Raw genomic sequence first — 10,876 nt, 5'->3', positions numbered from 1 at the left:
TAAATTCTCAGTAAATAAATCAGGGCAGCTGCAGTAGAGAAACACAAAGTGAGGAGATGGGCACCTGCCTTTCTACCTAGCCCTTTTCGTGACTTGTCAGAGACATTTGCCAGAGGGTTGCAAGAGCTAAGAGTGGCATTGGAAGCTTTCCAGAAGCAGCTGCTTGAGGTAACAGGATAAGTGGCTAACGAGGATATTCAGTGTCCAGCCCTGCATTACAACTATAGTGTTATCCGTGTGGTATGCAGAGAGTGAAACACAATCTTCCTCACTTCTCAATGGACAAGGCACCCTGCAGAGGATGTGTTCCTGGCACTTAGAAAAGATCAAGGCACCTGGAAACAAATTTCTTTTCATCTGCTTGGCTCTGGGACAGCTACACGCTCACGTTCTACACAATGCTGTCTCTCATGTGTCCTGTCCGTCCCCGCCCCATCCCATTTTCACTCCTTTTCTACTTGTGCATGCTGTGCACAAGACAAGATTAGTAGCTGAACCGTCCATATAAACTAATAGTCATTAATTGTTCCCACCAATTGTTCTCTGTTTGCATCACACAAGAAAATGAGTGTAGAGCAGTGGAGCCTTGGGATTTACATGACACATGCAGCTTACTGACATGCAAATGCTAGTTCTTCAACTTTTTGAGTTGTTTTGCAGTGGCAGTTTTCTGGCCCTAACTGATTTCCTGTGAGCTACTGTTTAGAGAAAAGCAGCAAAGTAAAACAGCAATTTGGACCACAAGATGACTCATCCTGATCTCGAACTCTTTTGCCTTTCTTTGGTCTGTGCTGCCAGACTAAAATAATCAGGACTGGCAGAAGCAAGTCCAATGAACTGAAAAGGTCCCAGACCCTTTAGGGGATGGAGGGCTGGACACCTATGATGCAAAGCCAACCCATCACACAGAGAAAGATATTTCCTTTAATGAAAATATGAATACAGAGATCATTGAGGAAACTGGTTTTGGTCAAGGACAATAAATGTGTTTAAAGCATGATTACAAGGAAACATAATAATCATTAAAGGCTTAACATTAGACCGTACAACACACATCTCTAGAAAGATGGACTTTCCCTTTCCAAAATTAAAAAAATCATCGTCTGTGTCTCCAGTGGGAGAAAAGGCACCATGACTGGGTCTTACTGGCAAAACTGAGTGGGGAAAAAAAGCAAGCACATTTGCCCTTTGCAACAAACTGCAACAGGTAAAATTGACTCTGGATCTCTTTCAATGAAGCTACAAAGGTGATCTGGCAAATAACCCACACATTACTCATGGACACACAAAGATTTAGAAGAATTCAACAGTTCTGCTTTTCTAAACGAAACAATTACCCCCAAGTTTGTCCCACGATCCTACCCTAAAGTATTCCATACATCATTACCTCCTTCAGTGATTAGTGAAGATCAGCTCTTAAGTCTGCACAGGGTCTTTTGCAAGCTACCGCCTTTCTAGCATTTCAAGAACTGAGGACATCAGTGCCAGTTCTGCAGGTTGAACCCCTACCCGAACCACAAGCCTGGTAGGGGGGCAAGGCTGCTGCGTGCGAAGAGGAAAGCACTGTTGCCACACACCAGTGCTGATGTTCGCGACATCCGGGGAATAACAAAAATGCAAAGCTTGACTTAGGCTTGCACTGAAGATGCAACTGCTGCAGTTAGCAGAGATCATGGGGAAAAAGAAAAAAGAGGGACTTCTCTGGCTGGAAAATTTAATCTGTTTGGCAAAGCTTTCTATGAGTAGCCTACCCGGTGAAGCACAGTATTCTTCTTTTTGTAAGAAGTACCTATTCCAAGCCCTGCCTAGATCTGTTTCTACCAGCCTCAAGGTCCTATTAGATGAACTGAGCATGGGATGTTAGCTCCAAGAGCTGATGCTGGTATACTTGCAGAAGTGCAGTTTTACCAGGAGAGGTGGGGGCTGAGGCTGCCCAGCAGGAGCTGTGTCCACTGCAGAACACCATGTGGGCAGCACATCAGCACTACATGCTCTCTCTGAATACCCCAAGGGAGCCTCTGAGCAGATGGACATCCCAAGGACCACAGCTCAGCTGTGGAAGTGTGCAAGGAAGAGAGCAACCATCCGTGGTACTGGATGGCAGGCATGTGGCACTCTAGTCTTGCAAATGCTGGTGACCTGATTTTAGCAAAGGTGCTTGTAAGGCTTCAGAAGTTCACAGTATGAGGTTTGTTTGTAACTACAGTCTGTCCACACCATAGCTGGCATGGCTCTGATTTATTGGGGTGCTGCAGCTACCTCGTCAGTCTGTAACCTCCCTGGCAGCCGTGGTCCCCAAGCCCACAAAAGTTGAGACAATAGGGATGCAGGTGAGGGAGCGTGCCTATCTCCCATTTTCCCTGAGCAGAGGAACTGTATGGCAAATGTCTCAATGCACCAAAGCACATTGCTCCTCACATAGCTAGTCTTCACGAGGCAGTTCAGATGAATTAGACCATGTGTCTATGACCACTGCATCTCACCTTAACAAGGAAATTTCACGTCAAGAGGACAAGGAAATTCTTTATCCATAATATAGGAAATGCTTTCTTGATTAAAAGAAAAGCGTATAATCTTGTTCAAAAGTCATTTTTCTTCCTCTGCACTGTATTTCAGACTGCGTAGAGACAACTTGTTTAAACAAGGGAGTCTACTTCTTTTGTCACAAGCATTAACTCCTGGCTGCTTCCCACTTGAAAATCAGTTAAGGAAGTGGGTTTTTTTTCCTTTTGCAATGGCAATAGAGGGTATATGTAGTGGCTGTCTCCTAAAATATTAACTTCCTGTCAACTCTATCAAACCTTCCGATCTTCAACTTCCCACAAAGTCCACAGGGTGTCTATTTACCTTAAGCAAAAATGGATTGCAGTCAGAAGGATGGGAATTTTAATGAAGCATGCTATTCCCTACTGTATTACCCAGTCCCTAGAGATATTTAAAATAAATTTAAAAAAAAACCCAAACCAGCAAATGCAGCTAGTGTACTCAGAGGAAGTATGGCACCTAAGACAACACACCTGTCCTTGAGAACACATCGTACTGCGAGTAGCCTGCTTCCCCGTTTGGTACCAGAATCTCTGCTGGCCAAAAAACTCACCACTCCTCTCCCAGTCCTAGAGGATCACCTAGCCGTTTTCTTCCTGCCTTTCCTGCCTCCAGTTAGGTGCACAGATTGTCTTCCCAGTACACAGTCCCACTGGAAAAGATAGTTAAATTCAGTTAAATTAATTCCAGTTTAATTCAGCAATAAGTCACCCCTGTAAAACTAGGGCAAAAATAGGCAACTCTGCCAATTACTCTGGGGTTTGGCAGGCCAAAACACACACCTCCATGAAACTAAGCAGACTGTCATCTGAGAAAGACAGAGGCAGGACGGCAAGGTTTGATGGAATGACACCAGCCACAGCACCGGAATGGTGGTTAGCAGTCACTTGGCTTGGGCAGGTTAAGATGGAGAAGCTCTGCCTGAGCTCTTGTGGCACACACTCCCAGGATCAGCACTGTGCATGCTACACTGGCGTATACCTTGAGCTTTTGCACCCAGGGAGAGGGCAGGAGTCCTCTACCAGGCCTTCCTGGCATGCTCTGTGGCCCCTCCAACCACTCTGAACCCCTTAGCCAGCTTAACCCAAATTTAGCAGTGGCAGAAGTCTCAAAGGCATTCAGCACCTACAGATTTTTCCACGACCTTCAGTGGTGTAGCAGAGGACAGGAGACCTGCTAGCAAATTCTTCTGAACAGCCCAAATATAAGGAGTGCTTCAATCAAAATGTGTTTCTGATAAAACGAGTCCAGAAATAAAACACTGAATATATTAGTTGCAATTCTGAACGTATATGAAAGACAAAGGCTATTGTTCCCTGCTATTCTAAGGTTGCTGGTCTGGAATGCTACCATCACTTTCCAGAAGGCATCTAAGAGGCACTTCCTTCTTCTTTGTAGATTGTGCAATTTGCGGGTATGCACCTAGTACTTAACTCTTTGGAAGATCAGCACAGAAGAAGGGACAGACATGGTAGGGCGCAACCTACCAGCGATAAGCATTAAGTCATAACTTTTGACAGGAGAACCAACCTACCTCCAAATTGGGTGCCTGTCTTTGTTGGAACAAACAAGATTACAGGCCATTCAGCAGTGGGCTAAAACAACCATTCCCTGGTCAGAAATCACACAGCCCAGCAAGTCACAATGAACCCTCCAGCACATCTCTCTCAGCTTCAAACTCTCTTGAGCGCTTCAGGATTTTGTTTCCCAATGCTTCTCTGACAGACAGCAAGCAAACATCGTCCCTTATCATAGCAACTTCAAGAAATGAAGGCACCTACACAAATCACCAACTGGCAACAAAGATCTACCAGTTGTAGATCCTAATACCACTCCTAATATACAGAAGTGAACCACAATGGACAACATTGATCTAGTTGTCATCACCGATGAGGAAGAGGACAGTTACTTTAAAGGTCCAGTTGGTAATTCAGTTTCTCAAGGCAGAATAAAAACATGTGGGACCAGACCCCTCCTATGCAACAGGCAATGCATCGAGGACATGTAGGAAGTCCAGCGGTAGGCTTTGTGGCTCAGTTTTGCAGCTGCAAGTGCTAGTGCTGGGTTGCCTGCGTGGGACATGAAGGGACACAGGCTCACCATCTCTGGCAAGTCACAGGACATATAGTGGTAGGAACAAATCCTTATGAAGAAAGGCAAAGGAGGTATTAGAACAACTGGGTAAACACAAGAAAGAACTATCAGACTAGCCATGTCCTTCTCATTTCTCTAATAACACATGTGAGAGATCTACTTGCATACCCAGCACTGCTGAAAAGGCACCACAGTTGCAGTAAAATACAGCTACTTGAACTCAGGTATCCAAACTGAAGGAAAAATGGAAGAAGTGTATTCCAGGGCTTCTTTTAAAACAGCAAAAGTATTGTATAAAAACATTTCCCTGTACAGTAACATTAAAATGAGAAACATTAATGCCTGCATCTTGCTTCAGCTAGTATTAAATTTCATCATAGCAAATGGAAACCATCAACGGCTGCTCTACAACAGCCCTAGAAGCAATGAAAGGGAGCTCACTGACTGTGCAAAACTGCAGATTGCTCCTAGCTCTGTGCATCTCAAAATATGTTGTGGAGCGGAAAATCTTGTTTCCCTAGAAGGGAACAGAGTTTTTTAAAAAACACCAAGAGAGAACTATGTTGTTTGCCTGGTTATTTGAGACCTTCCACATTTCCAGAGGAGAGAGATCCCAGAGCTGCCTGTTATGAGGAACTCTTCTCCTTGTATTTCTGGTAAGCATCCAATATCTCCTTGACAACACTTGGATCATCAAGTGTGGTGACATCTCCCATGTTGCTTGATTGTTCAGTGACTACTTTCCTCAGCAGCCTTCTCATAATCTTCCCTGATCGGGTTTTAGGAAGACGTTTCACTACCTGCAGAGAAGGGAAAGACACACGTATATTAGAACCTGGGTCCTGCTGGAAACCACAAGGAAATTTGCCTGAACTGTCCTAAGCCTGGCATACTATCTCATGGTCACAGCTCCTCTGAGGCTCCTGGGAAATACTAGACCTTTGAGCACACTAGTTTATGTCCAAGGAAAGAAGTGTCACTAGCATCAATTCCTTGTGCTATATTTTATTCTTATTTAAGTGGACTTTGTTCCCCATTTATGCATTGCTGTGTATCTCCAGGCTGTGTGCTGCAGGACACACAGCTCTTTGGAGAATCAGATCCTCAATAAGCTGTTAACTATTGAGCTGGAAAGCTAGTTACACTTGAAAAATCAGGCACTGATGATGACACAGATCTCAATGCATTACCAGAACAGACATATTCCCCTTTACAGGGCAGAAATATAAAGCACACAATACTGCACACCAGTTACAGGGTCTCCTACTTAAGGGATAACACCTGTCTGCTTATGTTTCTCTTAGCCTGATTATATCTGTCAGCCTACACGCCTTCCTTCATAATCAGAAGAATGTTAAATGTCTTGGCTACACTTCCTGCAAAGGACTTAGCAGCAGATTCAAACATAGTGCTCTCAACACGCTGTGCATCCCTTTTAAAGGGTTGTTCACCACTTGGCCCAAACAGAGAAGCCTCAGGGTAGCTCTAAAACACACTCTGTAACAGCCCCAATGAGAAGCTGCTCTGCAGGCTGGAGTAGCTGTAATATCCCAGCCACCCTCTGTGTCACTGCTGATCCTCAGGCATGGAGAAGGAGCACATGCACACCACTGCACCTGCCCTCCCCTACCTAGAGATCCCTCCAGCTAGTTCTGTTTTCCTGCTTCTTTGTCCTGCTGGAGAGGGACAACAGCAGCACTCCAGGTAGGAAGGTGAGGCTTGCTCAATGTGACCATTCCTGCTCCTGGAATCAGTTACAGTCCCCCACTTACCAGAATGTGGTCAGGCACAGCGTATTTTGCTATCTTGGAAGCCACTATGGTTCTGAGCTCTTCTTTGACACGGTCTATATGAGCTGTCTGCTCCTTTAGCACTATGAAAGCAAAGGCACCTGGAAGACAAATGAGCAGAAGCCACATACCTCATATTAGATCCTGGCCAGCAAGACCAGGGATGCTCATTCAAATGCTAAGGCAGGTTTCAAATCATTCCTATGCGCAATCTAGGGACTGCCAAGAATCCTGTTTACAAACGGGAGTCAGACTCCAGCCCTGAAATGATGGTCCAGCCTTGTCTTGGCATCTATGGACCAGACTGATCTCAGTGACAATGACAACTCAACATAAATTACCAAAGTGACATTGGGATCAAAAGCTGGCCAATGCAAATCAGCTATTCCCATTCTGTTCAAAGGACATCTCTGAGCACAATCCTTTTAAAGGAAGCTCTACCACATATGGAAACACTGTGTGTGAAAACAGCTTAAGGAGTAACACCTGCACCCAGCTTAGGAACATGCAGTTATTTTCACGGCTGTCTTTGCCTCTTAGGGCTGAAATGCCAGTCAACCTATGGATAACTGCCCTCCCATTCCCTGGGCACCTCCTGACACGCAGCCCAGGTTAGAAATTAAGGAAAGTGTATGTAGATGTCATGTCAGGACACTGCTTTTCACATACCTTCTCCTTTGATCTTGTGTGGATACCCAATCACAGCTGTCTCGGGGACCTCAGGGTGATCAGCCTTCACAAAAAGGGAAACAAAAATACACAGAGCATAACAACCGCTTCAAGCCCTGCAGAGTTTGCGCCGGTTGCTCTAGGAACAAAACACCTTGCCATATCTCACCCTCCCCTTGGCAGATCCTGCTGAAAGCACAACAGGAAAGCTGGACATCTCTGGGAGTAGCATTTACTCACTGGATTGGCCCTGCTTTTAAACAAACAAATAAGTACTCTTACATACACCGCTAAGCCCACTGCACACCAAACTGAATCTGCACCAGCTGGAAACCTGCTTTCTCTTTCTTTGTCTGTGCTCTTGTGTGTGCATGGCTACAGTCCCAAGTGGTGACTGGCCATGGCCAAATCAAAAGCAAAACCAGTCCTGCATTGCTCTGTGACACAGGGAACTGTTGCCAACAGAGCAAAAGTGAAGCTGCCAACATCACAGTCCACATTTGACTGGTGTTTATAAGTGCCCAAAGCACACCAGAAGGCAGAAAGAATCAGGCTTCTTTATCTTCCCAGAAGGGGGGAAGCGTTGTTTTGCTGAATGCATATTTTTATTATACTACACAACAATGATTTATTCTGTCACACTTCAGTTTAATTTAATGTTCTTCTGCAGTAAGACGACAATTTGGGTGTACAGACCGCGAGAAATCACAGATCTGAATCCCACACCAAAGACTGGATTACGCTATCTTAAATTAGATTAAAATATGAAAGAAAACATCACAGAGCAATCTAAGCATATAAATATATTTGCATATACACATGCATACACATACATAGAGCAGGAGAGGAACTGGATCCTCTATCTACAATCAGAAACCCACACAGACAAAAAGATTACTCACAGAGGAGAAAGTAGGATCCTGTGTGCTATGCGAACACAGCTCAGGTTTATCAAATGTCACATTTAAGCGCCATTTGCAGGCAAGACACATAATATAAAATAAATATTCAGGTCAAGCTTTGCAGATAAATGCTCTGAGGACTTTTTGTTTTCAATTCCCTGTGCTAATATTATTTTCTCTCAAAATGACAGGCTAGCTTTGCAGCTGACATGAATCAAGGTTGCTTCATATTTAACACTGCTGAATTCTCACCCATACTCAGCTAGTTCGGATGAGCAAGAACCACAGATTTGGGAAGGAGAGGTTAGATGTTAGCAGAGAGGAAGGAAAAAACAGGAGAGACAATCCCTTATGGAGACTCCACCAGCATCCAAAATTACAGCTGCAACAGTACAATGTCACTGAGAGGAAACACAGCTCTGACAGTTCAACTGCATGGACTGCCCACAGTGTGACTCCTCTTCTTTGTCTCCTTAATAAGGGAGCTGTTTCCTTTTGCACATTTGCTGTGCATCAAGCTGTGTGTATGCAAGGGTTTGAAGGCAAGAGACCCTGTGCTTGTTTAAATTCACAAAGCTTCTTTGAAAGGGCCACCCTGCCCCACAGATATGCCCTGTCAAGGGACCTCCACCTGACTGGTACTTACCATTGCATCTTCTATCTCTGCCGTCCCAAGCCTGTGTCCGCTGATGTTAATGACATCATCCATCCGCCCCGTTATCTGGTAATAGCCTTTCTTGGTCCTGTAAGCACCATCCCCTGTGAAGTAGTAACCTATAGCAAAGACACGCGCGTGGTCAGCAGCAAGAAGTGTGCCAGCCTATTGCTTTGGGCTCTGATGCAGAACAGACTACGCTCTGGGATGGCAAATAGCTTAGGGTGGATCAGACAGCTCACAGGGACCCCTAAGCTTACAGCTGCGTGACCTGCCACACACCATTTCCCATTTCTCTCTGCCATCCCCAACCTTCGTCTGCTCTGCCTGGGCTGTGCTGGCTCCTAGTAAGCACCTGAGCAGCACCAAGACAGCGGAGCTTAGATCTTTGCCAAGATGGGCAAAATCACTGCAGGTAATCAGCAGTAACCAGTGGCTGACCTCCCTGTAGTAAAACCAAGTCCAGCAATACAACACAGTGATGGTTTGTTGGATTTCCAAAACGAAGGGGGGCTCTCTGATCTCCCTAGGCTTTACAGGCCTACAGCTACACAGCAACTGTGGGTTCAGCCCTAGTGCTTACAGCACTAAGATAAAACCATTTCAAATGCCATTTGCCATCATGCTGTAGGCTATTGGTCAAACTCAGGCCTGCTGCTAGCTACACCTCACCACTCATGGAAAACTACAACTGTTCAGCTGAAAAAAAACGGTTCTATTACATTTTGTACATGGGAACACTGCCAATTTTTTTAATCACTTACACTGGGATGGATGAAAAGCCATTTTCCTTCCTGGCTAACAAAGATTCAGATCTCAGATAACAGTCCCTCTCCAGCATATAAGCATCACAGAAACACTGCTATCAGATTAGCTGAACCCCCTCCCCGCCATGATAAGCGTGGTGTTTGGAGGGTCTAAAACATTTGACGGAAACTGAAAAAAACCCCAGTGGTTCCAGGAAACTCCAGTGTCACTGAGGACACATCTGGTGACACAGATTGTGTTGGCTCTTCATCAAAGCCATGTCCACATCTGAATTGTGGCACTTCTAAGCAGCAGCAGGCAGCTTGTGCTGTGAATCTGAAGGTGGTTTTTGCCACGACCCATTATTGGCCAATTAATGGACTTCCAGTCATGCCTCCTGCCCCTCCAAATCAATTAAACAACTATCAACTAAATATCAACAAAATTTCAGATGCAAACATGTAGTCAGTAATAAGGGACTATGAGCTCATTCAGTTTCTTCTACCAGTTTCTCATTCTTATTTTCCAACTCATTTTGTACAATTGGCAGGATTGCCTCTCTAATTGTTGTTTACTTTGTAGCTTTCAAATCCCTTTCAGTTGCTCCCGAGTGAAGACAGTAGTCTTGTCCCATCTCCTACAAAAAATGTTTCCCTGACACTTCTAATTACTTGCCAGATACAACTTGACCATGTTTTAAGAAGGAAGGATGTAACACAGTCTGTGACAGCAGGGGTGAGATTCAGTGACGCAGCAGGTACTTTCCCATCCAATATGCCTATTCCCAAGTGAGACACAAATGGCCCCAAAGAATAGGTATTTGGACTATAAAATTTGGGCATTAAAATTTTCTAAAAAATACATTCCCTTTTGACAGCTAGAAAGGTCAACGCTATTTAGGACCATTAGGGCATGCTTGCAACATGTGACACACAACCCCAAGCAACCAAGATCTGGCTGGTACAGAAATATCACAAAACGCTGCTGAAAATGTTCAGTGTGCTTATACTGCAGTGCAAACTGCCTTCCCTTGGCACTTTCCTTACCTGGGTAGGCTTTGAAATAGGCATCAACAAATCGCTGGTGATCTCCATAGATTGTTCTTGCCATGCCAGGCCATGGCTGGGCAATGCAAAGCGCACCAGACACATCATTGCCTTCTATAACCTTTCCCTGCAGGTTCAAGCACAGGAAGGACGATCAGGTGAACAAAATAGGAATGGTAAGGGCTTCTGCGTCATTGACCTGGCAAGAGTCACACTGTTGCTCACTGCAGACTGTTAGTGGAGGGCCACAGGTGAAGAAAATGAATCCACTCATGTGGCTACTCTGCACTGTCTGTATCATGCCTTCCTCACCCCTTGAGGCCAGCAGCACAGCAGATAAGACTAAAAGAAAAGTGAGTCCTGTGATTCTCCAGAAGGCAATGCCAGCAAAGATGCGCCAAGCAGCCAGAGGATGCCTGGGATGAGGCT

The 10,876-nt window shown here is 45.0% G+C and overlaps 1 protein-coding gene across 2 annotated transcripts in view; it reads right to left on the bottom strand.

Moving 5' to 3' along the window:
* Positions 1–904: 904 nt before the first annotated feature.
* The window catches only part of ACSS1 (acyl-CoA synthetase short chain family member 1), a 36,857-nt gene continuing 26,885 nt past the window's right edge, over positions 905–10,876 (bottom strand). For both annotated transcript variants that reach the window (XM_075042394.1, XM_075042395.1), the window contains exons 10-14: positions 10,448–10,574; positions 8,646–8,773; positions 7,098–7,161; positions 6,411–6,529; positions 905–5,438 (exon numbers count right to left, since the gene is read on the bottom strand). In XM_075042394.1, the coding sequence (XP_074898495.1) occupies positions 5,265–5,438; positions 6,411–6,529; positions 7,098–7,161; positions 8,646–8,773; positions 10,448–10,574 (612 nt within the window). In that variant the 3' untranslated portion in view covers positions 905–5,264. The remainder of the gene's footprint in view (positions 5,439–6,410; positions 6,530–7,097; positions 7,162–8,645; positions 8,774–10,447; positions 10,575–10,876) is intronic.

This window comes from Buteo buteo, chromosome 12 (genome assembly GCF_964188355.1).
Source record: "Buteo buteo chromosome 12, bButBut1.hap1.1, whole genome shotgun sequence".
Taxonomy (NCBI): domain Eukaryota; kingdom Metazoa; phylum Chordata; class Aves; order Accipitriformes; family Accipitridae; genus Buteo; species Buteo buteo.
Note: the sequence above shows the minus strand (reverse complement) of the source record. Positions and strands in the feature narration are given on the sequence as shown.